The sequence below is a fragment of the Coccomyxa subellipsoidea genome, assembly GCF_000258705.1.
Source record: "Coccomyxa subellipsoidea C-169, whole genome shotgun sequence".
NCBI lineage: Eukaryota > Viridiplantae > Chlorophyta > Trebouxiophyceae > Coccomyxaceae > Coccomyxa > Coccomyxa subellipsoidea.
In genome coordinates this window covers 2615676-2643267 of record NW_005178040.1, presented here as the reverse complement: position 1 = coordinate 2643267, position 27592 = coordinate 2615676, and the positions used below count along the sequence as shown (strand labels likewise).

Genomic DNA, 27592 nt, shown 5'->3' with positions numbered 1-27592 from the left:
GGAGCTCAACCCATGGCCCTTCCGAAGCGACCTGCTGGAGGCTGTGAAAGCTCTCAAACCCAGGCAAGCCCCAGTCCCTCCGGTGCATATTTAACTATTGAAATTTTCTAAGCCCAAGTTCTCACTACTGCTGTATGCACCTGCAGCTTGAACAATCCTCTTGCTTGCCTCCCATGGTTGAACTGCTCGGGGTTCTTGTGCTGGGGATGGTGAGCATCTGATGCATGCCTTGAATGGCTCCTGGTCAAGGGTCTGACCATGGACACTGCTCGAGCCTAATGTTTAGCCACCAACCTCGAGACGCTGTTTCTCTCAACAAGCAACCAAATTTTCTGGCTGCGTCAGGTTTTTACGTGTGCCTGGCGGCTGCTATGTGGAGGGAGGGGATTGGCTCAAGGACCGTTTCCAGTGGAAGAACGCTCTGGGCAGCACCCGCAACCGGCCCGGCCACCTCAACGCAATTTGGGGCTACTGGAGCACTGACGGTGCTGTATTCAGTCTCAAAAATCCATTTGAAATGACCTTTACGAAGCTAGCTGATGATTGGTACACTTGCTGATGCCATGCATGTCTTGTGGCTGCGCATGCCTCATGCCTGCTTGCATGCATTCATGCGTAACAACCCGAGCATGGGGAAGGGCACTAATTTTTAAAGGTTCATTTGCAATGCTGCGATGATGCCCAAGGTAGCTGATGATTGGTACAATTGCTGATGCCATGCATGTCTTGTCGCTGCGCATGCCTCATGCCTGCTTGCATGCATGCATGCGTAACAACCCGAGCATAGGGATGGGCATTATGTGTGAAAGCTTCAATTGCAATGCTGCGATGATGATCAAATCTACAACTCTTGTAGGATGGATCTGGCTGAGAATGAGTGGCTTCTGTGCAGGTCTGGGCTTGTATGAGTACATGCTGCTGGCCGAGGAGTTGGGGGCAGAGCCTGTTTGGGTAGTGAATAATGGGATTAGTCACCGGGAGGGCATCCCCACAGCTCAGATCGGCCCCTGGATCGAGGTACAGTGCTGCTGTCACCTCAGAGAAGTGATCATAGCCTGACATTGGTCCGCATCCCAACGATGAGCTCTTGCCCACAGTGGTGTTCTGCACGATGTACTTGAAGAACCTCCTCATGGCACAATGTTATTGAACAAATCCCTCTCTTCAAAGCTCTGTGAGGAATTATTGCAATGCTGCGGGCAGCTAGATAAAAGCATGTCATCCTTCAAAATGAATGGGAGATCCTGTAAGAAAGGGAAGCGGAATGTGATTTCCTTGCAATGTGTGGTGTGTGCAGGATGCGCTGGATGCGATCAACTTCATCACCGGCCCGGCGGACAGCAGGTGGGGCGCAGTGAGGGCCCGCATGGGACGAGAGCATCCCTGGAACCTCACCTACCTTGCTATTGGGAACGAGGCAAGGCTTACTCTACTCTGCCTAACACAAGCACATGCAACATCCCCCTCAACACTTTCTCTGTGCCTCTTTGCCTGGAGTTGGAACTTCAGGCCCACTGCAGCGACCATAAGTGTCCTCAGCATCTTGGCATCCTGATTTGAAGTACTTGCATGTCAGGCCAGTACTTGAAAAGAGAGTCATGAGATGCTGACGCATGAGAGCCTCTTGTGCTGACCAGGACTGTGGACACCCATCGTACATAGGCAACTACATCTCCTTCTACTTTGCCATCAAGGCCCGCCACCCCCACATGCAGCTCATCGCCAACTGCCCCTTGGGCAATGCTGCGCCCACAGACCTCTTTGACTGGCACATCTACACCAGCACAGGGTGCGCATCCCTCTGTATCCTTCATGCACAACATTGCATATCGATGCACATATGTCAAATCGCCCTGGCAGCCCCACATCAATCATTATGCTTTGGTGTGGGGGTGGAGTTGCTCTAAGTTGGCCAATTCTAGTTGCAGCGCCTGTGCCAGCAATTGTTCATCCTAGAGCCGCAGAATCTCTAGTAAACTTCCAACAGAGCTGTACGCTGAGGTTTGATGAAATGGGAGAGTGCAGTCGGTGATGAGGGTGTGCTCGCAAGAAAATCCTGTTACCAATTGGCAGCACAAGGGGCAATTATCCCCTTTTGCATGGCATTGTTATCAGGGGTTGGGATGCTGCAACAGGCATCCCGGTGCACGTTGCAGGAGTAGACAAAGTCAGAAACTCTCTGGTTGTCCAACAACTTATTTGGTGTCCAGGGACATGTTTGAAAAGCGGCATGCGTTCGATGGCATGGTGGCAGGGAGGGACCCCTATGTCTTTGCCAGCGAGTACGCGGTCCTCCAAGACGGCGGCTGGGGCAACCTACAGGTCTGCCCATCCAGCACGTTCCTTTGCAATCCTGCCATGCTTGATTCCCTGTGAAGGCCCATGTGCCGCGGGGCTGATCTGTCCTCTACTGTGGTCTGAAAAAACCCAGACTTGTTGGCTTGGAAGTAGTAGGAGCAGAACCCCGAGCTGGCGTTGAAAGTACAATGCCGTTTCTGCTGTGTGCCCAGTGGAGTTGTCCGCTCGATACCGATGTCAGCACTGCCCTCCCCCCTGTTTGTGAAATTTTGGGGACGCCTTGGCGGATGCAAAAAACCAAACACTGAGCAGAGAGTGATGTTCTATATTGGCGCAGGCGGCTGTGGCGGAAGCGGCGTTCATGACGGGCCTGGAGGCGAACTCCGAGGTGGTGCGCATGGCGTCGTACGCGCCGCTCTTCGTCAACACCAATGCGCGCTTGTGGAGCCCCGACCTCATCGTCTTTGACAGCCACAGGCAACCCGCCTTTTGAAATTTTTCTCTGTCATGGATGGGACTATTGTACTAAATCTTTCAAGTCTCAACAAATTCCGGGCGGCAGTTGATAGGTTGGAATGCTTGTCTTGTGAATGTCCCAGGAAATTGTTGTTGTCAACAGCCAGAGGCGAGCCGCCTGTTCTTGCCCTCTCTGTCATGGATCGGAATCCCTGCATGTAGTCAATGTACGGCGCTTGTAGCTTGGGATTTTTGTCTTCTGATTTTCAACGAGCACAGCCACAGGCAATCCACCTGTCATAGAGCAGTCAACGCTATTTTCTGCGCCCCATTGACGGCCAGCCGCCTACCATAGATAGGACGTCCTGCACGCTGTGACTCTGACTTTCTCAATGCCATTATAGTACTGTAGCGTATCAAGTTGATTGTTGCTGTCATATACGAAAGGGGGCAATAGGAGAAAAGGGTGGAGGGGGACATTCGCGAATTGAACACGGGACCTCTCGCACCCTAAGCGAGAATCATACCACTAGATCAATGTCCCTCAGCAGGCGGTGACGCGGCTGCCTGGCAAAATATGACAACCCGTATACTTTTCCACATGCTCAGTGCCCAATGGCCTTTCAGCATGTCTTATTTTTTATTGTTGAAATGACCATAAATTCAGAGCCCTGATATGTGTAGGTGGTATGGAACGCCGTCGTACATTGTGCAGCAGCTGTTTTCGCAGCACCTGGGCGTAATCTACATGGCCACGACTGTGCAGCCCACCTACATGGCCAGCGACAGCACTGTGCCAGGCAACATCAGCGTGGCGGCCTCTGTGACCTGCCAGGACCAGGAGTGCACTGTGCTGGCCCTGAAGGTGTGTTTTTAGCGGCTCACGCCTTATCTATGTTCAAGCCACATTCTGTCTGACTGAGCATCAATGATTGAGGATATAGATGCCATCGCAGCCAGCAGGCCGTTTCAGCCTTATGTGAAGGCTTCATGGAAACTCTTATCCAGAGGCCAATTGGGTGGCTGAATATGTGCGCAGCTTTTTGTATTTGTCTGGTGGTTTGGCGCATTGCAGTATAGCCGTGTCTTGCCGCGACCGTGCAGGTGGTGAATGTGGGACACAGCAGCCAGAGGGTGACTGTGACGATGGATGGAGCCGGGTTTGGCGGCATCAGCGAGGCTGCACTGCGTACTGTGATCAGCGGGCCCCATGCAAAGGCTGAGAACAGTTTTGACGCGCCGCTGACTGTGCGTGCACCTTCCCCACTGCTTGACTGTGAAGTTCTAGCTTGTCGAGCATATCTGCAGTTGCTACTTCCCCCTGTGCATGGACACCACCTCTTGGAGAGGAGAAGGAAGACAGAGCGCCTTACTTTCCCAGAGATACCGTTGATTGCGCCTGTGCAGACATTACATAAAGTGAGTCTAAATCATCAAGTTAAAGTTGAGTGGGACTTGTGGTGTGCGCTAGTTGAGCATCCATTTCAAGAGAGGGACTGCGTGCAGGTGAAGCCAACGGTGGATTGGGTGGAGCTAAATTTTGATGAGGGTGGTGCCACCTTCAGCCTTGAGCTGCCAGCCATGTCTGTGTCCTGTTACGAGCTGACAGCCACAGAACAGGCAGCCATCAGCCACCTGTCTGTCAGCTGACATGAACGGAAAGTCAAGTACTGTGTGAACATGTCTTGGGGGCAATGCCAAATTCAACGCCTCAACCATCGAGGTATAAATGTGCCTGAGGAACTTTCTGGGAATACCTTGAATGGAATATGTACCTACCTAGGTCTGTCAGACATGCTTGCCGATGCCTGATGGAAGACACAGTGGTGTTGCAGGGTTCAAGACATGTGGATGCTGTTCAACAATTGAGCTGAGTGCCATGCTGAATATTTGTAAGCTTTGCGATGAAGTTTTGCATGCTGGCAGCATTGATCATCAAGCCTCCACCTGGGCCCCTGGATGATCTGGCGCCAAAGGCATCCCTGTATTTTGTCAAACGCACCGTGAAACTTGCGGACAAAGAGGTGGAAGTCCAAACCAAGGAAACTTGCGGACAAAGAGGTGGAAGTCCAAACCAAGGCTGGCGTTCATTTGTGACTGAAAGAGACGAGACTTCAATGCCTCGGCATGGCTTTGAGGACTTCAGGTCCATATCCCTCTGTAGAAACCCTACGCAGGGGTCGTTGCATTGACAGAGGATAAAGTCGAGATTTCAGACGAAGGCCTGTGCATTTCATCGCAAAGGAGCCCCGTAACGTCACAGCAGGCACCAAAGATGCAGGTCGCCGCAACCTCCAGCGCCATCAGGGTGCCCTGCGCATCGTCCCGCGTGTCCAGCAGCCGCTCCAGCCTGGGCAACATTGCCGGTCTCACCCCCGTTTTCCACGCCAGGCAGAACAGGGCAGCAGTCGTTGTACGTGCCGCAGACAAGCAGCAGGTCGGTCCTCATTGGAAGCTATCTGAACGGCAGCATATGACGTATCATGGGCGCTGAGAAGACTCCCTCGGATGAGCATGTCACTACAGTTGAACGTCTGGTTTTGTGCTCCAGTGGCACTGCTTACAGATTGAAGACGATCAAAGGATTGCAAACACCTTGCTCGCCGTATATTGGGGCAGCTGTAAGCAATTTATTGGGCTTTGCCAGGTTTGCAGGGAACAGATGATCCCTTTAAGGACCATTTCTTTTTCAGCGCGATGGGTACTGCATTTAAGTTTGGGTGGACACATCCCTCCTGCCAAGAAAGAGGGGAAACAAGCAGACGTGTTGTCAAAGCACAGGAGGTCTGTGTTTTGGTGGAAGCAATCCTGAGGATCATGTCTGATTGTGGTGCAGGTCATCCAGCCCATCAATGGCGACCCATTCATTGGCATGCTGGAGGTGCGTGACGCCCATCTGCTTCCAATGCAGCTCATGCTGGATCAGCACCCAATGTGGCGTAGACCATGCAATCACCTGTGCTCTGCGCCCTACATTGACCTCCCCAGCTCCAAGAAATTAGATTCTGCACCATGGGGCGATCTGCCATCACAATCGGCTGGATGCACAAAGGAGTTATGCAACCAACTTGCAAGTTGATGAGTTTTGGGATCTGTGTTGTGCACAGACCCCAGTGACCTCATCCCCTCTGGTGGCCGGGTTCCTGTCCAACCTGCCGGCATACAGGATCGGCGTGTCCCCGCTCCTGCGCGGCGTTGAGATCGGCCTCGTGCACGGCTTCCTAGTCACCGGTGAGTCACTCACTGTTTGCTCAATAACTGAAGTGATGGTCGGTGACAATTTGGGAAAGAAGATCATCGGGCACTCTGCTGGATTGAGCAGACCCTGCAAACTACCAGTGTTCTTGTCAGAGCTGTCCACACCCAATGCTACACTATCATTGCTAGCACAAAGCTTTAAGTTGGCAAAATTCATGTTGCTGCGCCTCCTCCTGGCACGGCATGACTCTATCTACCTTGCGCGTAGGCCCCTTCATCAAGCTGGGACCCCTGAGGAACATCCCCGGAGTGGCGGAGCGCGCCGGCTGCCTGTCAGGTGCTGGCCTGGTGGTCATCCTGGCTGTGGCTCTGACCATCTACGGCGCGTCCGCGTTCCAGAACGACGCCGGCGCCATTGGCGTGAAGACCCTGTCCGGCCGCGAGCTCCAGCGCGACCCCCTGCAGGTTTGCGCGCCTCCCCTGATACCCTGGTTCTTCTTCGGGTTCACCATGTATTTGCGACGTCTCGATTTGCGTTCAGATGGTTTGTGGCATCCGTGCGCTCTCACAGGAGCTGCAGCTAAGGTGCTCGGATGCACATGTTGCCAAAGGAGGGCTTGCTTGTTGAGGGAAGGAAGGACTAGTGTACAACAGTAAGCTTGTGCATGTTGTACAATTTTGGGTCGTCTGTGTTATTATGACAGCGGTAACACCTCCCCTGCCAAATGTGGAAGTAGTTTCTTGATTTGTTGTTTGACAAGGCAGGACCGATCCTTCAGAAGTTCCCTGGAATGAGGGACAGGTTTCCGCCTCGGTATACCTCCAGGGCTGTTGCATCCTGACATTCCCCTGATCTGCATGCTTGTCTGCTGCGCGCAGACCGCTGATGGATGGCAGAAGTTCTCCGCTGGCTGGTTGGTCGGCGGTCTCTCTGGCGTTGCATGGGCCTGGATCCTCACACAGACCCTCCCCTACTACTCATAGAGTGTCGGCCATCCCTGGCGGCATTTCTTGAGAGGTATTGGTCGGTTGACGCATAGAGAGGAGGTTTTTACCCATGGAGCAATTGTTACACGGGCCCCCAAGCCGTGATTGGAGCGGAGAAGAACAAATTGGAGTGTTGCATGGCTTGATTGCGCATATGTATGTCGTACATAGAGAGCAGGCGAGAAGAACATTAAAGGTCTGAATTGCTGGATGCAATGTAAATCATGTAGCATGCTTCAGAGAAGACTTCTATATCAATTATACGATATCTCCTGTCTAAAGCTTGTTTCTTGCCAATGCCTGACGAGAAATTACTTCACTTTGCATGACACTGTCAGGGCATCCAATGATTGAGTCAATCTTGCAACAACTATGCCCAGCAGCTGTGTTGAGGACCGCTCCCATCAAGGTGAATTACACACCATCCACCGTTTGTATTGTGAAATGTGAATAGACACCGCAACGCTGCATGCAAAACCCATCGTTGGCGCTGCACAATCAACCACTGTACAGGCACTGGCCAGGAAAGAATGATCATAATGTTCTCAGCACCTCGAACACTGAAAGCGGCCCCGACCTCAGCTTCTCCCTGATAGCTGCCTGGCCTGCAACGCTGCCAGCGCCCTGGACCGGAGGTCTGCCAACTCATCCTTACCCCGGGGAGCCGCAGGCCTGTCTGCGCCGTCCTTCTTGCTGCTCTCATCCGTGCGCCTTATGCTCTTGTCACGCTGCTGCTGCAGTTCCTGGCAGAAGGGTCATATGCTCTGTCAAGCTTCTGCCGGAATGGCACCTGATCCCTGGCTGCAGAAGACCCATGCTCTGCTGTACTCCTACTTCTCTTATGCCTGTCACTCTCACATCTCCCTCTGCTTCCCTCTGGCCTGTGAGCTTCCCCATTCCTTCTGCACTCCCTCTCCGGCGACCTGTGTCGTCTCTCTCGGCTGTACCCTCTCTCACGATGCCGACTATCAGACTCCCGGCCGCCGACCGCCCCATCAGAGCCGGCCTCCTCTGGCGGGCGGCTGCTGAAGCGCCGCCGCTTCCTGCTCAGCTCGGGGCTCCCGCCACGGTTCCCCCGGTGGCCACTGCTCGGCTGTGGGTCCTCCACCGTTGGGCGGGGGGCCCCGGCCACGGCGCTGCCGGCTCGGCTGCGCGGCAGCGGCTCAAGAAGAGCGGCTGTGGATGAGGAGTCGGTGGAAGGCACTGGTGTGGGGGAGGATGCTGCTGCTTGCCGGGGATCTTTGTATCTGACAAGCCGGTCGTAGGTCTGCATGGAAAGAGGCACGGCTGCAAAGCACCTGCGCGGCGACATAACAAGCACACCTAATACTCTCAAGCCTCTTGGCTGATTCCCTTCACACTTTTGATTCTAAGGGACAATAGCTTGGCCTCTTGAAGGATGCAAGTGAAGGCAGGCACTGGAATGCCATCAGGAGTCCCATAATTGGCGAAGGCACAAGGTCACAAAAGTCTAGGAAACAGAAGAAGCGCTGGTGCGCACCGCAGCTCGTGCCAGAAGTGCTCGGCATGCTCCTGCAGAAAGGGCCGCAACGCCGCTACCGCGTCTGTCTGCTCGCCACCCCTCCCACTGCCAACAGCACCCTGCAAATAACATACCGCTCCCATGATTATCTTTTCAAATGCACCCATATGCTGTCCAGAAGTGGTGAACTTTGTTCGCCCTGAATCTGAGCTATCTCTCACCCCGTCATCTCTAAATTCTCAGGGGAACGGGGTATGTGTGTCTGTGGAGAGGCAGCACAAAACCACTAACCTGTGGCTGCCTGGCCGGCGGCTCAGTGCCATCACCGGAGCGGGCGAACCCAATCCCCCGCACGAGGCCCATGACATAAGCGCGCACGATGGCGACGTCATCGGTCTGCAGGAGGGAACGCAGCTCACGATCGACCCACGCGCTTAGCCGCGCCGCGCGCCGATCCTCCGACATTCCCGGCTGGCCGGCAACCGCCGCCTCCTCTGCAGTTCAGTTAGCTCCAACACTTAGTAACGGCTTATTCACCAACCCTGGAACGACCTCCTCTTGGAAGCCTCACAAATTCACCGCGTGCATACTGACACTATCCTTGCTGCATATTGGGAAAGCAGGAAACACCCATTTTCAAGACCTCACACTCATGCCCAGCCGCCTCCTCTGCTGATTATCAGCATCTTACTAAAGGCCTGATCATCGGATGCAACATACTCGCACCAAGCTGCATTATGCCAAGCTAATTTGGTTTATGTACTTCTGTTATTTGACCATTGCTGCCCTCACAAGCCGTTTACAAGGACACAAATTGCTGTGAGCATGACTGATGTTTCTTTGAGCACTGATGCACCAAAGATCACGCTGCGATGGACTGTGACGGGGCATGACTCACCCATGGGCACTGCGCGCATTCCCTGCACATAGACGTGCCGCCGCCACGCTTCGACTGCATCTTGCTGTGAAGACGCGCCATCGACCGCCCTAGATCCCCCTCTGCCGGCGAGGGGTCCGCCCAGTACCTGGGACTGCGCCTGAGCCTGCAGCAGATCAGCACTTATTAGTAAGCGGCACCTCCTAGTAAGAGTGGTGTGCAAATGATTACAACACCAATGTCTTCAGAAAAATTGCCTTGCAGACAAATGAAGCCGATCACTGTGCACAGAGCGTGCAGGTAAGGAAGGGCAAACCTGCACTCTGTAAAAGTAAGGGCGCGGCTCCTTCAAGGGTGCATGTCGCGAGCTCGTGCTGGCATCCATGCTGCGCGCAGCCCTGACCGGCGGCCAAATGCCTGGTACAAACTCCTCGATCTGCACCCACCATTGAGGTGTGGTCAGCCCAACCAAGGTCCCAGAGCACACCTGGCCCTCATGGACCATGCACACCAGAAAATGCAGAAAACCACTGTACACCTTGCGGCAATGCATTGCTGTTGCAGTTCACACCCTCTGGAAGCTCCTGAATGCGGTGGAGCGCTGGACAGAATGTTGCAACAATGCAGCGTTGTGGCAGGACGCCAAACCTGCTCTCGGCCCCGGCGGAACACCGATGTGCGGTCGCCGGGCCGGTCAGGCAGCAGCGGCTGCCCGCCGGGTAGCTGCCCTCTGCCCGCATCACGCCGCACGCCCCCGGATGGTCGCGCGTCAATAAGCGCAACTCCCCGCTGCCGCTGCTGCACCGGGCTGGGCGGCGTTTTGGCACGCGGCGGCGTCGCCGGCAGAATCCGCTCCTGATAGTCCGTCACCGACAGTATATTGTACATGTAGCCTTGTATGCGGCTCTGCGCAGGCCCAGCATGCAACCTTTAGAATCAAACCCCATACTCTTCCCTGAGCGGCTCATTACTACGCCCTGGTGCCAGCCAAACCATCTCTGGCAACCAGATATGAACTTCTGTGCATACCCGAGTGCACAGCAGAGCCAAGCATGACATTGAACAGCCGTCCCTGCAAGCTCTGCTTGCCGAAATTACGGGCATGGAGGCATGGAGGCAGGGCATGCAGCATGTTCAGGAAGGTGCGTACGAGTTGGGCGCACCTTGCAGAGAGGGCAGGACTTCTTGAGAGAGGACCAGCGCGAGATGCAGGCGAGGCAGAAGACATGCATGCAGGAGATGACCACCGCTTTGTCCCGGAGGTCGAATATCTCTCCCAAGCCTGTGGGCAGACAAGACCAACATGAGGCTGTCGCCTGCCCATGCATGCTGCCTTGCTTTGCCACTAGCGCTCCTGATTTACCTGAGTGAGATTGTATGATGTGGCGTTGGAGCACACAGCAACAATGCAGCAAGCTGTGCTGCCGTGCTGCATGCACTGCTGTCCAGGAGAATCTGCTGCATTTGTGTCAGGGGCTTCTCTGGGTCACTACATATTTCTCAAGGAGGAGCGCTGTGCGATCGAGTCACTCGCAGAGATGATGTCAAACTGCTGCATATCTGAGAAGGAGGCTGCGGACAGGCTCACATATGGGGCAGACAGGGAGGCCGCCTTGGCTGTCCTCATCACTGATCAGGTCCACCTCCGACAGGGGCTCCTGGGGAAGGTCCAAGGGCTGCTGTGCCAGGTCGAAGAAGGTGTAGCTCGCTCGTTCAGAAGGCCCTGCAGCCATGGTGTCCCCAAATGCTGCTGCATCAGAAATGCTGCAGCCCTGCTGCTCCCTGTGTGCTAGCCCTGAAACACAGGACACAGGACTTGTGCTTCAAGCTGGACAGTGATCATGACTATCTTGTGACAAAATAATGCACTTCCCAGTTGATGTACCCTTTTATTGATGCAAGAACCATCGCTCTTCTTGTTGCAATATTAAGGAAGCAGTTATGATGATTCGGCCTGACAGGGACTAGGAACGGCAAGCGTACCTGTTCCTTGCATAAGAGATGACTCTGCATCGATCCTGAGGGCATTCGTTTTGCTACGGGATTCACTCCTGCCCTTCGTGGCCGTCGCTGGGCTTTCTCTCTTGGGCTCTGCAGGGATGTTGGCCCACACCTATGTAATTTACAGGTGTCATTCAAGGACATAGAGGATAAGAAGAGCGAATCATTTCCATTCGAAACATTCAGGAGTGTTGCTAGAAAACTTTTGAATACCAATAAGTGTCAGCCACGACACAAGAACACTTTCGGAGATATAGCGCATCCTCACCTGCGCGTTGGGAAGCCACACTTGCCTTGAGCTGCGCTGCGATGCTGTCAACGATTGTCGATCCAAACTCATTCCACCGATTCTGATTGTCTCTTCTTTTAAGTGCAGGCTGCACTGTGCAGCACCTACTTGGCTCTGTATTATGTAAAAGTGCCAAGTTGACACCAAAACAAAAAAAGATTGCATCCAAAAGCATGGATCGAACCAGAGACCAGTCCGCCCCATGGCATCAAAACATAGAATACCTTCACGCTTCTTCACCCATCCTTGGATCTGAGAGCATCAGCAGGAAGCGAAGGGTTGGGTGAAGCAGCGAATGCAAAATGAAATTGCAAAACACATCGTCACGCAGGATTCTCAGGTGGTCACCCAACACAATACTAGTTGCGCTCAAGACTGCTTCGCTTCGGGGAGCGGACGAGAACCGGCACTTTCAGTCTGATATGAACGATGCATGCAAGTTTATCACTTTTGTAGCTTATAAACACTCAAACAAACCCCATCACTTCATCGTCCCTGATTTGAACCTTCCTCCCAGCATCAGCGCTGGAGTTTCTGCGCACCATTGAGAAGTGTAGGTCAACTGCAAGCATGGCAAGCGGTGATCGCCGCGATGTGGTGGCGGTTGTGAGCGACTACTTCCTGTCCTTCGAGCAGAAGCTGCTGTCGGTCACCTACGCTTTAATCGGAGCGTCAGCCGGCTTTATCAGCGGATCCATCAAGGCCAGCCACCAGCTGCAGCAAAACTTCACCAGCGCAGATGGTTTGAGGGAGCTGTGGTTGGGCAGCAAGCATGCGGGCGAGGAGAAGGACACGCGCTCTTTCTCAGACCTGCTCACATCCTGGGTGCCTTGGCACCAGGGAGGCCCACCCCCCGTCAACGGACGTGAGTTCCTCGATCTTAAGCCCCATCCTGGAGTCGGTGGACAGTATGTGTGTTAGGCACGGTGTTTATCCTATCTTTGAAGCTATTAAGTGCTTATCGGACTTAGTGATGACAACTGAAAGAATCATTCTTGCGAGATGCTTCGTTAATTCAGTGATTTCCTAGCATTGAAAATGTGTTGCGGTGAGACATGAGCAGCAAAGCTCCTTGATCAAGTGGGGGCGTCGGAAGAACCCTAAGGATGGCAGCTTCACTGTCACTGTCAAACATCGCTGCACCCGAGCTGTTTTTGCTGCTGAGATGCTGTTGTGCTGTTATTTGCAGTTCCTGCACTGGATGCGAGCTCTCCAGCACCCCATGCACACACCAACGGGGTGGCCAGTGACACGGTGATGTTCACCACTTGCTCGGTTTCTAACTGTTGCCAGCCATTCGTCAAAACAGCATGCACTTGAGAAAGGTTAAATATCACTCCTTTGCCATTGTTAGCGCTCAGTCGGTTCCATCGATTAAACATTGCCCATTTCCAACAGTGTTGCTGCTGGCAACAGTAGGTGTACAGCAGGAATTGACAAATTATCTCATGGCACATGCAGGACTCTGAGCATGTGACCAGCACGGCAGCTCCTATCAAGCCCATCAAGGTGTGACTCTCCTCACAAAACTGGTTGGTTTTGCTGGTCTAGTCTCCTTACTCTGCCTACCACCCCAGAACGGCCCAGTCCAAAGCCCACTCATCACACCCTTGGTCCAGTCCAAATAGCCGTCCCGGGTTTGCAAGAGCATTGTAAATTTCCAAACATCCGATTTCGGACAGAATCAGCCCACCAGTCTGGTAAACAGTGTAGCATGGTGCGGCGCAGACAGAGGATGACTTCTGGTCTATGGGCACCTTTGTGACGCAGCTGAAAGACACTGCAGCGAACTGATTCCAGCCCTCGCAGGGGCCTTTGCTGTCTAAAAGTGCGCAGCCTTAGCTTTCCCCAGTGTCTCCCCTCAGTGACCGCACTCGGTCCTTTCTAAGCATGTGGCAGTCCAGCAGTGGCAGCTTTGCTGCATCCTGCATCCCACATGGTCCTGATTATGTGTCCTTGCATGCATTTTGCTGCCCCAGCATCAACCTGCCGTACATAGGCTGCTTGCACTGCCAAGCCTGTAGTGCTTTCCTGGCTATCAACCTTGAGCTGTGCCACCACATGTTGTAGTCCTGTAGGCTGCAGCCTGACCTCTGCCCTGCTGTGGCGCAGGATGCATCTGACGAGCTCACCGACACGTTTGCCGAGCCGGCCGCAGCTGCGAAGAAGCCGCGCAAGAAGCTGTCCGATATCTTTGCTATCAAGCGCTCCACCACCAGCGAGGAGACAGAGGCCATCCCAGTGCACCAGGTGGTCTCCCCGATGGACTCCTTCGCCACGACTGCATCAGTCACCTACACCGATGACTCAGCGTTGGTCAGCGGGCCCCCCACCCGCACCGTCAGCTGGGACCGGGACGGTATGTGCTCCGAGACCGAGGCCAGCGGGGAAGGGGAGGAGGCAGAGGGCAAGCACAAGAAGAAGCGCAAGATCCTCAAGAAGCTGGGCAAGAAGGTGAAGAAAGCCTTCGAGCCCCTCACCAGCCACAGCTGCTCCTCCTCCCCCAAGAAGGCCTGAGCGGCCAGCAGCGGTCAGGATGCAGCCAAGTGCAGCCTGTTCTACTGCTCTAATGGTGGCTGGTCATTTACAAAGGCATGCATGATAAGTCATCAAGGATCTCCCAGGGCTTGCATGGCTTTGTACCAGGAAGCTTGAGGTTGTGGGCAGGGGATTTGATTCGCAGATGTTAGGGTGGTGTGTACGGCTAGGGGAGGTGGCGTGTTCTTGGAGCTCACAGGTGCTAGGATTAGGATGGTAGGAGTCCCGATGGGGGCCTGATTTGTACTAAAGCCTATTCATTGTCTCATTTATGAGGTGCTGTATCAGGTGGTCTATTCCTTCCTGGCTCAATTGCTAATGTCACGTCGCTGCAATGCATGCAATAAGGTTTACCAGGTTCCTGTGTGTGGTCGTCGATGCATGGCAAGCTTGTCTGCTTGTGCACCAAGGGGCAATCAGCTGCTGTGATTTCTTTTCCTCTGTACATTTTGTCCCGAGTGTTGTGCTCTCTCATGCTGTGGTGGTGTGTAGGCTTGTGCATTTGATCAGGATTTGTATCTGTCTTAGTCATGATGCCGTGTGTCATTGCTTTGTGTTAGGATCATTCCTGCATGTGCTCCATGCCATAGTGCCATTTGAAGCGTTCCTCACGTGAGGCACAGCCAGAGTTATTGAGGCAGGCTGCTCACTATTGCAGTGGTGTACATTCATTTAAATCTGCTTTGCAATAATTCTTGAGCTAGAGAAGCATTATTGGTTGCAAACAGGGGCTCTATATTTGGGAAACCTCTACCACGTGATATGAGCTCTTGAGAAAATTCCAGGCGATTGCAGCGCCAGTACCTCAATTGATGTGAATTTTCTTGCACATGTTGACTACTGCCAACAACAGCATTTGATCCCTGCAATGGGCACTAGGCCCATTGCTGTGTCCTTCGTATGTAATCAAATTCCTGAACAATCTCTTGCTGCACAAGCAGTACCGTGGCCACTCATCTCCCAAAATCTCTCTTATCTCGAACTGATCTGGCATTCCTTTGATCCAACAACATACAGCTGCCTGCACTGTGCTTGTATATTCAGTGCTTCCTCAATCTCATCCAGGACTCTCGCATGACATCCCCAATCTTCTGCCACATCTCTCACCTGCAGTCGTCAGTTCACTGCCTTTTGTGTGATTGCATATTGCAGGTTTTTTTCCGAATTCGAAACACTGGCGCCCGTATCAACGCCATTCATCAAGCGACGTGGCAGCTGGTTCTCCTGAGAACTCTGCGTTTGTCCACAAATCATGCAATTTTGAAAGACAGCCATCTCCTCAGAAGCGCAGCGGCTGCTCTGGGGAGGCGGTCCAGTTGTACACGCGGGGGGTCACGGGAGCGGGCCCCTCCGCGGCAGCGGGGGGCACCAGCGGCAGCCGCAGCTCGCTGCTGTCAAAGAGCTGCATTTCGTCCAGCGACGGCGGCTCCTCAACCAGAGGCGTTGCCTCGTCACCATCCTCCTGCACACCCAGCATCACAACTTAAAATATGTGTCTCAACTTCAGACGTGTGGAAGGGACACGCAAGCTGCAGAAAGCCCAACGTATGGGTTCTTAATGGCCAGTTTCCCTACCATTTGTCTAAATGGTAATTATGCGTCTTGTTTTAAGTGAAACCGAGAGAGAATACACAAAGTAAGACAAAGCAGGTGCTTGAAAGAAGACCAATGTACATGAAAGTGACGCAGGAAGAGGGTTGCAGGGCAGCCCTTTGTCTCTGCCCCAGCGCCACAATCGTCTTTGATGTGTGCATCTATCTGCTTGAGGGGACACCCAGACAACCATGGAGGCAACAAGCTATGTGCACTGGAGTTGCAGTAGCCTGTCTCCAGTCCTAATCAATGGAACACTGACTGGATAGCTAGATGAGTCACCTCCAGCCGCATGTACGATGGTGGCGGCCGCTTGGCAATGGAGCGTGCACTCTCCACCTTGGAGAACCACTCCTTGATCTGCGCAAGGGTCACACCGTCAATCTCTGCTCAGATTCCTGCCTAAGGATTATGCGCCAGCCTACCCAAATTGCCCGTTTCCGGCATTTTGGAACAAAGCAAATGCACTGATGCATGCCAAATCGCCACGGAGGATTGACATAATCTCCGCAAACTGCCAATCATTCGATGATGAACTGTTTTTAGCACCAGAGCATATGCTAACATCACAAACCTTATGCCTTGGCCACACACTGCAAAGCTGTCGGAGCAGCATCGAATGCCTTGCATGGCAAGAGAGCCCTACCGTGTTGATGACGGAATTGAATGGCGAGTCCGGTGTGTCGGAGCCCAGGCCCGCCCCAAATCCGGCCGGCAGCACAATTTCATTAAAGCCCTGCATGCGGTAGCTCCGCAGTTCTGCCGCCCTCTGCACCGCCCCCTGCTCCTCCTCCATCGCCGCCCACGACTGTTTTGGCCAACGCCAACACCTCTTTAATATTCAAATCAATACTGTAACAGGCAGTCCAGAAACACGCATCATCTGGGAAATATCTGGGCAGAGGCAGCCCAGCATCACACTATGAAAACATATCGCAGGCCTTCAAGATGGGGCAAACATGACCATTGAAGAATCTGATACAATCCAGGGGAAGCACAGTGCGGCACTGAAACCGGAAGTCAGGCTGGCATGCAGGGAAGCAGAGTCCCGTCATTCTCCAAGCATGCAAAGTGAACAGCAGTCACACTTTCATGTGCAGCTATGGCACAATGAAAAGAGAAAGAAAGGGGCAACAGCAGCGCTGCGTGAGGGGTGACTCACCAGCCAGGAGGCCTCGCTGGCGGGGTCGGCCTTGACGGCGCACTTGAACAGCTGGCGCGCCAGGTCAACGTTGCCCTGCTGCGACTCCAACACCGCCCACGCCTGATCACATGACATGCCAACCTCTCAGCATGCGCCCTTTCCACTGCAGGACATAGACATGCTATATCACATTCCCAGCCAATTCCTGTGGCCACTCTCCATGGGGCTTCCCACTTCTGCACCGACCAGGGCCCACCTGCTTGGTGAACATCTCTGCTGTGACCCACGAGGGTAATTACCGAGAGTACTAATGACCAATCATCCATGAAAAAAAAAGGTCTTGCAGAACTCATTTACACAGGTCGCCCGAGCCTCAATGCCGCAACCCACAGAGCCCACATGCCTGCCCCAGAAAACACAATGCGAGTGCACTGCACCTGCCAGACGTAGGCGACTGCTTTGCCGCGCGGCTGCGCCCAGACGCCCTGCTGGAAGAGCTCGCGCGCGCGGCTGATGTTTCCCGCCTTGTGCTCCAGCACACCCCACGCCTGACAGGACACGGCAGCGCCATTCATCAGAATCTTGCTGCAGAGACTGTAGTGTAATGGAACACACCCAAAAAGGTGTGCATGAAACGGCAGCCAGCGGTGCTTGCTGTGGAGGTGCGAAAGATGCTTGCAGTAGCTGGCCGCAAGCAGGGTCATTTCTGCACTGTCTCCAAGGATGCCTGATGCACACATGCATGCATGCCGAGCATTTTGCTTCTACTGCATCCGGTTCAGAAAACCTTCTGCTACGGCAATTGGCGTTACTCCCCAGAATTTGGTGCACTGAAGATCATCGGAGCTTCAGGGTCCGGTGGGATATACATGCAAGACACAGGGTCAGCATGGAAGCTGTCCGCACCTGCCAGACGTGCAGGTGGTGCGGGTCTGCGCGCGAGCCTGCCTCAAACAGCTGCCGTGCCTCGTCCAGCTTGCCAGCATCCCTCTCCAATAGCGCCCAAGCCTGCGATAAGCACAGCACTGCTCAGCAAACACTTCCTTTATAGCCTAACAGGGGGCTACTAATTTTGACATTGTATTAAGTATCCCCCCGAGCTTATTCTTTGGGGGTGATTTATAAACCTGCACTCCTCCAACTCCTGCAGCAGCAGAAGACCTCTAGAGGGGCATTCTGCTGAATGAGATGCAGAGCAGGGATGCATAAAGGCAATCCTGGTCCGGCTACTTCACACTCTCGCATGCACTCAAGACATGGCTGCAGACAGCAGAAGCCACCCGAAGAAAGAACAAGTGTGTGTCTACATGTAGTAAGAAGTCAACAGGGAGCTGCCAGGCAAGGTCCAATGCCACTTTTTCTGCCACTTGTATAATATTGCAAATGTGTGCAGATCAGCAACCAGATACCCAGCCCTCTACCAGACACCCAACACCAGGCACCACTTTCCAGCACCGCTCTTCCAGGTGACGTGATGACTCATTTACGCACAGGTGGTATGATGACTCATTTCTTCATACCTGCAGCAGGGGTGCGTCCAGGGCGTTCAGCTGGTGGCCGCGCTTGAATAGGCTGCGCGCATTCTCTACCTGCCCCTGGGACTTCTCCCAGAGGCCCCAGTCGAGATGGATGAAGCGCGAACGCGCATTGGATTCCAGCCCCTTCCTGAACAGGTACCGCACTGCGCTGCTCTCGCCCTGCATGCCACGTCAGCCACAAGATCTCAAAGCCTCATTCCCTGCTTCTGATCGCCTATTGCAATGGCCACAAGTCAATCGCCATGAGTCAAGGAGAATGACAAGTGCCATTTCCTGAGAATGGCATCTTTTGCCAACGAGCCTCGAGCTCTACAGCGCTCCTCTTCCCCCCGTGTTCCAGCAGAGCAAGATTTCTAACTAATGCTCCCAGGGTTAATCATGATCACCAGTAGGGACAGCCCTTAAATCTATCCTCACTAAGGCCTGAAAATCCTGAAAGCACAGGTCCAATTGCTGAAGCTGAGGCTTCTTTACAGATTGGCTTAGCCTCAGCAAGAAATCATGCGTTCAGAGCTGCCAGTGCAGCCAGACTTCCATCATCCAAAACCACGCTTGCTACAGTAAGCTCTAAATTCTGGTATTCCACAGGGACTGCCACTGGACAGCAACAACAAAAAGAATGCCACCAGCTCACAAATTGTGCAAATCAAATCCTACTCCCTCTGGCATGAATGGCTATGAAATCCTACTTGATACACTCCAGAGAACGAGGGACGCCATTTGTATGCCATCTGCTTTCTTTGCTTTCATGTATGCTTGACGACTTTCAGTGCTGCTGACGCTGGGTTCAATGCTAATCCACCCTTGCTGCATTAGGCTATTGGAGTCCTTTGTACTCTGCTTGAAAAACAGATGCTAATCAACAAAAGGCATCACCTTTTGGCTTTCCAGGAGGGCCCAGGCGTGCCAGAGAGCATGGCTCTGCTTGCCCTTGATGCTGCGCGTTCCCTCCCTGAACCACCGCCGAGCCTCCTCCACATACCCCATCTCCCCCGCCAACACCGCTATCGACTGGTACAGGTGCGGATTCGGCGCTCCCTCCGCTGCTCGAATCCCCTGCGCACAACTCATCGCTCACATGACCTCCTGATATGGAAGAAGGGGCTTCCTTGTATCCCGCGGGCACCCCAAGTCTAGCGCGGTGCCCTCCGCATGACTCAGCACTCACAGTTTTTTCCAGAGTCCCAAGCAGAGGCTCTATTTCCCCCTGCAGCACCCCTTGTGTAGCAGGCCCCTCCACATGATTGACCGGTAAAAAGCTGCTGAAAAAATCAACAAAGGCCCCTTTCCTTTCGCGATGTCTCGTCTGTCTTGACTATGAGGAGTAAACCGCATGGCTTTGGGTCGGCAGCACAGCAACGACATCAAAATAATGCCCTCAAGTAGCAGCCCTCTAATGGCATATGCTGGCCTGCCAAAACCACAAAAAAGGAATTGCTCTTATTGATGTTGTCTGGACAAAGTAGGCCCTGCAGGAAGGACGGGAGGCTGACCTTCAGCCAGAGGTCCCTGGCCCTCACAAGGTTGCCCTGCCGCTTCTCCAGAAGCCCCCAGCCATGCCAGCTGGCAGCATGCTTCCTGTTTGCCACAATCGCCGCATCGTACAGCTGCAAAGAAATGCAAAACCACACTCAGCCCCTTCCACAAACAAAGCTCTGCTATGCACATCTCCACATTGCAAGTCATGACCAGTGGCATGGCATCCTCAGTGTTTGCAGAGGCGCAGTGACATCCCAGACAAGAGCAGCACTTCTCTGGCACAAATGTGGAGTTCCATGAGTATTTTCCCATAAAATTGCACCTTCCCACAGGATTGCACCTCAAGATTGCGTCAGGGTGAGTACTTGTTTGTGTGCATCTAAACTGACCTTCCTGGCCTGAGAAGCTCTGCCGAGACGCGACTCGAGCGTCGCCCATGCTTGCCAGATGTACTCATTCTGGCCCCCTGCAGCCACCAGACACTATCGTCAGGCCCCAAATACCACAGCCCTCGTTCCCCTAATGTAATTTTTTCCATTCTATTCTGTCACAGCCAATCCCCAGATGCATCAACCAGCACAGCACAAAACCCTAGCTGTGAGATCCAGCACAGCTAGGAGATGCTCATGACACAGCATACTATCTTTGTAAGTAAGACACGCCTTTTGTCTTACTTACATGTCTTGCTTCTACTATTATGTAAACACAGCTACAATGTGCGCAAGGCTGCGCTTGCCCACCTGTCGCTGTGGACCCTTCCTCATAGATGCTCCGAGCCTCGTCATATCGCCGCTGCTGCATCAGCAGCTTGCCAAGTGACACATAGGGACGGCCATCTGTGGCGTCCAGAGCTAGACACCTGCAATGCACCAGGCAGGTTGGTCTCAAGAGTTGTTCCTGACTTGAGGACTGAAGTGTGCCTGGGCTGCGCACGGCCGCTACAATATGCTAACAACATGGCAATCGCACCTTGCACAGCAAGAGTTGCGCAAGCCATGGAACGCAGCATAGTTTCACCAGGTGGAGGAGTAGGGAGCTAAAGAGCACGTCTTTCTTGCCGGCAAAGGGTGGTGAAGTAAACCAAGCACATATTGGAGAATCAAGGAGGAGCACGGATGCACGCGCACCTTCGCAGCATGGTCTCGGAAGCCTTTTGATATTTGAGCTTCTCAAGCAGAGTTGGCGCTCGGAAAGCGGCTTGTCTTGACACTTTCGCTCGATACTGCAGAGACCAACATAGCTATTCAGTATCACTGCAGGATGCATTGACTGTGCATGTGAGCATCGAGATTCAACACAGAAGTGTGGTGATCACGCGCACCAGGAGCAAATCTCTGTTGATTTTCAAAGGCTTTTCTCGGCTGGACGTCTGTGCTGCTGGTCTCTCAACCAGCTCGTCGGTCTGCTCCACGTCCTCAAAGGACCAGCCTCCCCAAGGAGTTGTGCTGGTGGGGTCCAGCTGATCTGGACCTTCGTTCCAAGGTATCGCGATAGCCCGCACCTGGGATCCATCTCGAGGTGCGGCAGCAACACCTTTACTATCCTTGAAGCTCACACATTGTCTCTGCGAGAGACGAGGTCGCCTCGAGCAGTCAAAGCTGTCCTCTCGACACTGTGCACTCCTGCCGCTTGTGCTAGCAACTTGCGCCAGTCGAGGATGCATATCGTTGCACGGGCCTCTCACAAGATCTTCTCTTGTACAGTTCTGCCTGCAATTATCGTGCGTGTTGACTAAAAAAGAGTGAGCCAAGTGTTGTAATCAGAAACTGTGCAAGAACTGCCGTGCAATCAACAATTACAGCCCATAAAAATCAGAACTAACCAATTCTGAGACTGCAGAAGCACAGGACGCTCCCAAATTGCAATGCAAGCGCACATGCAGCCCGGATCAGTCTCCTCGAGAAGTGCAGTGACACGACGACAAGATCTGCACCCAGCACGTGCGGTATATGACTCATCCACAGTCACATCTGGGCCCGAACCGACCCAAACGACTCATGCAGTTTCCCAGGTTCCGGTGAGGGAGCAGATGAGACCCTTGAGGCTGCATTAAGGGTCGTGTAATCGTACAAGAGTGGTAACAAGCGCTCCTGTGATGAGAGGGGGAGCGGAATGAAGACAAGGCATCGCAAGTCTGGCGCGGCAGTTGACCTTACGGACATGGGCGCCGCCAAACACGATCTACCTGATCTCGAAACAACCTATACCTGCAGAATTTGCTTCGAAGAAAGCCGCGATGCCAGTCAGCTCATTTCCCCGTGCCTTTGCAAAGGTGAGAGCCGAGTGCTGAAAAGGCATCGGAAACTCGTTGGACTAGGGGTCTCGTTTGTACTAGCTTCTCATCAGGTAGGAATGGTGCAAGAGCGTGTAATGTGATACCGGTAAGGTGATGATCGCAAAGCTAGCAGTGCTTTTGTAGCAATACTAGGGTTGTTCTGTATTCCACCTCTCTTCCTTTCATCGATCTGAAGGGGAGGATATGTCGATGATTCTAGTTGACACACAATCAGAACGTGAAACATTTCCAGATGAAAATATAGCTGCTTGCTCGATGAATGCACTTGCACTGTTCTTTTGTGCCTACCTGATTCCTTTCACCTGCTGGATTTGTAGCCGAAACTGGTGCACACAAGAGATACTCTCCGCAAGAGTGAACGGGGACATACCCTAATCTCCTGCATCTTTGCCAGGATGCGCAGAATCTAGAGTATCTTGCCCGCTGAGTCAGAGCACCAACGGGCACTCACACTGAAGCTCATTAACGGTGATGTAGGCACTCAAAAGTACGTGCACACCAAGTGCCTGAGGAGGTGGCAAGACTCAGTCCAGCGCTTGGTGCAGTGGAGGGACAAGATCGACGGTGATTCATAGCTCGCCCATTCTCTTCCAGTGAACTCGCATGGGCAATGCCTGCAACCTGCAAACTAGGCCACCTCTTGACAAGCATATGTAATTCTACTTCTAGGTCAGTGCTGCAGCCAAATGTAACACACTGCTCGACAGCAAGGATTCCCTGGATGCCTTCATCCATGCCTTCCAACTTGACCCTTGTAGTGATGTCAGTCAGAGCCCAGCTACAGTACAGCTGTTGTAAAGCCCTCCCTCTGGCAATCGTGCCCAGCTGGCGGGAGAGCATACCGGCAGACCTGCGGCGCATATTCAAAACCAAATACAAAATACGAATGTGGATGTGCGGGTAGACCGCGCGCACAAAGGCAGACTGCTGCACATATTTGAACTCGAATTCAAATTCATGCTGCGCATGTGCGCGCAGACCGCGCGTACCGCTGCAGCGTGTGCCGGGATCTGTACAGCATGGCGCCGCGGCCGCTGCGGGGACGATGGCGGCTGTGGGGCACTGCGCGCACGATTGTCGCCACTTCTGTCATCGCTCTGCTCGCCCTCGGCCTCTCCGGTAAACACCCTGACTTTCTTTCTTATCTGTCAGGGTTCCCGATTGTGTCTTCCAAGAAGACTGCTGGCACTCACTCAAGTTCAGTGGTTTGAGGCACCTCTAGTTCTGTGTCGCTTCAATATCCTCCAGCTGTGTGTCCGGAGCGATGGGATCATAAGGCGTTTTTAGTGCGGTTCTGAAGCTGCTGACCTTTGACTCCCCTACCTCGGCAGATACCCTGTAAATCACCTTTGCTGCACCCTCTTGCACCAAATTACTTGCTGACCAATTATGCAAGACGTATGCAAAACTTCTGGACCTCACTTGGCTGAGCGCTGCTATTGCGCGGGTACCTCCCTTGGAAGAATCTGGCTGCTGGCTTTCTGGGCTTTTGCAAGAGAAAGTTTATCGCAGGGCTCTGGGTGTCTGACAGGCAAGTCAATCTCATGCAGCCTGCGCACATAGTGGACACAGTGGCACTGATGACCCCAGATGCAGATACTGGTCCAGTCAATGTTTGAAGCCTGATTTGCCGTGTTTCTGAATTTAAGACTTGAGACTCAGTTTGAGACGCGGTGCAGGTGGCCCGCCGTGGCCGCATGTGGCGATCGTGCTTCTGCTGGTCCTGGGCACGCGCAGCCACAGCATTCTCTGCATTATTGCGCTCGTGCTAGCCTGCGTTCTGGCAACTCTGCACACGCGCGGCCTTCGGTGAGCTCCCCATCCTTGGAAGCCTTTCTCCACCCTTTACTCTTACTACCGGAAGGACCTCAGATAATCGATGAGTAGGTACCAAAGATCTTGTGCTGGTCTGTATCCTGGCCTCCCTCCACACACGCGGCCTGCGGTGAGCCTTTACTCTGAAGCCCTTCTCATGCCTTTCCCTCCTTGCTGCAGCAGTCAAATTCAAAAACAATGAGTGGGTCCTGAAGTTATTGTGCTGGCCTGTGTCCCGGCCTCCCTTCACACAAATAGCCTGCGGTGATGAGCCCCCCTGCTTAGAGATGTCTTCGTCACCCTGTCCCTTCTTTCTTCAGCAGTTCCAAACATGAATGATTTGTCCTGTGGCTTTTGTCTCACACTGGCTTGTCGATGACAAACGACGACCTTGCATCGAGAAGCGTCTGCAGGACAAGAGTCTCAGGACGTGCATCAATGCAGGGCAGAGGTTCACATATGCCCAGGCCGCGCCGAGACCCTGCAGTACTTGATGTGGTTGACACAATGCACGAAACCACAGGGACCCTGGCGGGCTTCGGCATATGTAGACTTCTTTGGAAGTGGGACTGTGGCGCATGGCAGTGCAACTTACCAATGGTTATGCAGCTGCTCAATCGCATGTGGATTTCTGCAGAGGTGCTGAGGTTGTGTTGTGGCTGTGGTGAAAAGGGTGGTGATGCGTGTGGATGCCACTGGGCGGCTGGGCTTGGCAGTCATCCGCCATGGCGCCCCCGTGGAGGGGGTCCGCTCAGGTGCACCACATAAATTCTTGACTGCTCATTTCTGACTGTGCTTCTTTCACAATTTGAATGGACATTCTTTGCATGCATTTGGGCATGCTCCCAAATGTATTCTTCAGTGTTCAGCCACCGCGGGATCCTGACTTGACTAGACCACTGCCGAGCGCCTTGCGTGTTAGGAAACGGACCAAGCCCCCTTTTACTGTCCTGGTGTGCAGTGGAGGCCATGTTGTTATTCTCAGCAGCAGAAAGAAGCAGCAGAATGTGTTGAGATTGTGCTGGTCGACAATTTGCAGGCATCCTTCTGGCGGCGTCGGACGATCTTGAGCGGTCCATCTTCCGGCGCTCGGTGGTGCTGATCTACGAGCACAGCCGGCGCGGCGGCGCGCGGGGAGTCATCCTTAGTCAGCCGCTGGGGCCGAGCGATCCGCGCGTCGTGCCTTCCCGGGGGCCAGCCGCGCTCCCCCCGGGGTCACCCCAGCTCAGCCACTTCCTGGGGGGCCCCGTTGGCATGCCTGGTGCGCGATGAAACCTTGACTAATTTCGTGGTGATATGCGCATGCAAGAACTTTCTGCAATTTAATCACGCACTTTCTCCTTGAGCTGGATGGAAGGCACTGTTTCAGGCACTGCCTTCTAACATCTCGAGGAGGAGTGTGTGACCAGATTGATCAGTTCGGTCACAGAGGTCATTTATGTAGGAGTGTTATATCCAGCTGAATGTGATATGTCCCCAAGAGAAACTAAAGCAACCACGAGAGCAAGCAAAGAAGCATGTTTTTAGAATACCCAAATGAAGAACAGGCATTGCTTATATTGGGGTGCCGAGACATTATGAAACGAGTGCATTTAAAAACCCTATTGGGTGTACACAAAAGCGATCTGCTAGATGCCCTAGCATCTGGTAGCAAGTGAAGCTATTGGATGCCTCTCTGTCAAAAGAATTGTACTGATAAGACAAGGTCTGAGCGTGCCTGGGGTGTGCGCAGGGGACGGGCCAGTGCAGGAGCTAGCGGTGATACACACACTGGCAGAGGTGCCAGGAGCGCGGCCGTTCCTTGCACAGAATGCAACGCGCGAGGTTGGGGCCCCCGAGCTTTTCGAGGGGGGTTCCCTGACGGACGTGGTGGCCGCCGCGTCGGCGGCCGTCCCCCCGCCGGGGGGCCGCTGGGGGGTGCGCAGTAATAGAAGCAGCAGCCAGAACAGGCAAACGCGTGTGCATGTCTACCATGGCATCTGTGCCTGGTCTGAAGGCCAGCTGGAAGGTGTGCACACATCCATTATCTGTCCTCGTGTTACCCTTCTCAATCCCTGCGCCTTGATGAGTTCGACTCATCTAGACTACAGGGTCGAGAGATATCAAACACAGTTTACATCATCAAATACGAGGTGCTGCTGTCAGACATGACAATGCACAAGCCGAGGCGCATAACATATAGATTGATGGCAGCCCATAGCAGCCCTCTGCTTCTCTGACTAGCAGTGTGCAGCCGGCTTCAAGAGGCATTTCCAGTGTGCTATTGAGCAAGTTGCCTTAGCTGCTGTCACTTTAATGGACTTCCCGGAAATGAACCCGGCAATCTTGCAGTTCGAGGGTCCCCTGATTTTGCATTTTGGACCATTGTGGTGCATATCTGGCTCTGCAATGGGCTGAACAGGGTTTGTCTCATGCAGGGGAGTTGAGGAGTGGGTCTTGGGGGTTTACAAGTGCCAAGACGGAAGATGTGCTCAATGTGCCACCCGAGCAGCTGTGGTCACGCCTCGTCAATGAGCCCTCGCGCCTGAACTGGCTGCCCCGCTGATGTCACCCTCCCTTTCGTCATCATCGCTGACAGCATCACCACCGGCTGCAGTCACAGCCCTGCAAAGCCTCTCAGGCCCTGTGCCTTGGATATCATGTGCACAAGCCAAAAGAAGGGGGTGGTGCAAAGCGACCGGATTTTGGGCATATACCTTCTAAAGAGATGTGGGCGCGCGCTGGTGTCTGCGCTGAGAAGGCAGCCACAGGAAGCTGTGTTGTGGCGGCGGATAAGATATTCAAATTCAAGCGCTGCAGCGCATGCAAGCATAAGATTCACGTGGTGTGCTAGCTTTACGTTCATTTTGGTGGACGTTAATCCAACCGTCGATACCTATGTATGTCAAGTGAAATTGCCGCTATACTAGGAAGGGTTATCTAGGAACAGAGCCTGAGGCCGTGAGTTGGCGCCAATCAAGTATCTACCCAAGCACCTGGTTTCCTGGTGCTCACGACACAGCTGTCCATCTTCTTATTGCTGCAACAAATGATCACTAGAAGTCATTGACATGGCCTTGATAGATTGCTGTGATACATGCAATTCTATAATGGACGTTCCAGCTTCCGTGCTAGTTGGTATGAGATGATGGTTTGCAGGCTCCTAAATACGGGCATTTTCTGTCGCATGCTCCACGGTAATTGAAAAGATTTTGGTTAATTAACAGGCACAGTGCAAGAGATAGCTAGGTGCACTGTGTAATAGACACGAAGGACCTTTTCTGGGCGCACTCCAAGGGAGTTGCCATGTACATCAGGCATATCTGTGAGCGCTTGTATATTACTAAAATTTTTGCTGCTTGCTTTGGGCATCACAGGATCAGTTACATCATCAGATTATCCCATCGGAGTTGTGTGGCTTCACTGGCAGGGCAGCAAATGCCCCTGCCATAGGTTGATCTGATGCTATGGTACAATGTTTTTTGAACAGTCATAGGCAATATGTAAAACAGTCTTGTCAATGTTTCCCGGGCCTGCTCTGTGTTTCCTGACACCATCTAGATAAGTTATTGAGCAGGAAAGAGATGCATGAAGGCCAAAGCATTGAACTGTTCAATTTGA

At 53.3% G+C, this 27592-nt stretch overlaps 6 protein-coding genes and 1 non-coding gene across 7 annotated transcripts; 4 read left to right on the top strand and 3 right to left on the bottom strand.

Moving 5' to 3' along the window:
* Nucleotides 1–424: 424 nt before the first annotated feature.
* On the top strand, nucleotides 425–3520 carry COCSUDRAFT_4217 (glycoside hydrolase; the record flags this gene model as incomplete). Its single annotated transcript, XM_005650644.1, has 7 exons — nucleotides 425–485; nucleotides 893–1017; nucleotides 1298–1479; nucleotides 1619–1789; nucleotides 2211–2322; nucleotides 2636–2758; nucleotides 3422–3520. Coding segments are annotated over 7 exons (873 nt in total), but the record flags the coding sequence as incomplete, so codon positions are not given.
* COCSUDRAFT_t20 lies at nucleotides 3227–3298 on the bottom strand. The gene has a single exon. It is a non-coding gene; the product is annotated as a tRNA-Pro (tRNA).
* Nucleotides 3521–4998: 1478 nt separating the features above from the next.
* Nucleotides 4999–7177, top strand: COCSUDRAFT_27681 (PsaL-domain-containing protein). The gene is made up of 5 exons (XM_005650643.1): nucleotides 4999–5191; nucleotides 5591–5635; nucleotides 5862–5985; nucleotides 6221–6417; nucleotides 6832–7177. Exons 1-5 carry the CDS (start codon nucleotides 5030–5032, stop codon nucleotides 6934–6936), a joined length of 633 nt encoding a protein of 210 aa, XP_005650700.1. The 5' UTR covers nucleotides 4999–5029; the 3' UTR covers nucleotides 6937–7177.
* Nucleotides 7178–7651: 474 nt separating this feature from the next.
* On the bottom strand, nucleotides 7652–11032 carry COCSUDRAFT_40298 (hypothetical protein; the record flags this gene model as incomplete). The annotated part of the gene is made up of 9 exons (XM_005650642.1): nucleotides 7652–7740; nucleotides 7897–8237; nucleotides 8441–8541; nucleotides 8714–8916; nucleotides 9321–9465; nucleotides 9616–9735; nucleotides 9948–10205; nucleotides 10463–10581; nucleotides 10888–11032. 9 exons carry the CDS (start codon nucleotides 11030–11032, stop codon nucleotides 7652–7654), a joined length of 1521 nt encoding a protein of 506 aa, XP_005650699.1.
* A 1103-nt stretch (nucleotides 11033–12135) lies between these two features.
* COCSUDRAFT_32501 (hypothetical protein) lies at nucleotides 12136–15044 on the top strand. Its single transcript, XM_005650641.1, has 4 exons — nucleotides 12136–12454; nucleotides 12779–12843; nucleotides 13051–13098; nucleotides 13702–15044. Exons 1-4 carry the CDS (start codon nucleotides 12160–12162, stop codon nucleotides 14104–14106), a joined length of 813 nt encoding a protein of 270 aa, XP_005650698.1. The 5' UTR covers nucleotides 12136–12159; the 3' UTR covers nucleotides 14107–15044.
* A 1379-nt stretch (nucleotides 15045–16423) lies between these two features.
* Nucleotides 16424–21235, bottom strand: COCSUDRAFT_1443 (TPR-like protein; the record flags this gene model as incomplete). The annotated part of the gene is made up of 11 exons (XM_005650640.1): nucleotides 16424–16528; nucleotides 16883–16984; nucleotides 17302–17412; nucleotides 17771–17872; nucleotides 18385–18561; nucleotides 19279–19458; nucleotides 19896–20009; nucleotides 20271–20347; nucleotides 20622–20740; nucleotides 21009–21103; nucleotides 21203–21235. Coding segments are annotated over 11 exons (1215 nt in total), but the record flags the coding sequence as incomplete, so codon positions are not given.
* An 882-nt stretch (nucleotides 21236–22117) lies between these two features.
* COCSUDRAFT_65011 (hypothetical protein) lies at nucleotides 22118–27490 on the top strand (the record flags this gene model as incomplete). Its single annotated transcript, XM_005650639.1, has 8 exons — nucleotides 22118–22153; nucleotides 22723–22741; nucleotides 23156–23296; nucleotides 23857–23986; nucleotides 24665–24747; nucleotides 25032–25253; nucleotides 25725–26000; nucleotides 26410–27490. 8 exons carry the CDS (start codon nucleotides 22118–22120, stop codon nucleotides 26535–26537), a joined length of 1035 nt encoding a protein of 344 aa, XP_005650696.1. The 3' UTR covers nucleotides 26538–27490.
* Nucleotides 27491–27592: the final 102 nt, after the last annotated feature.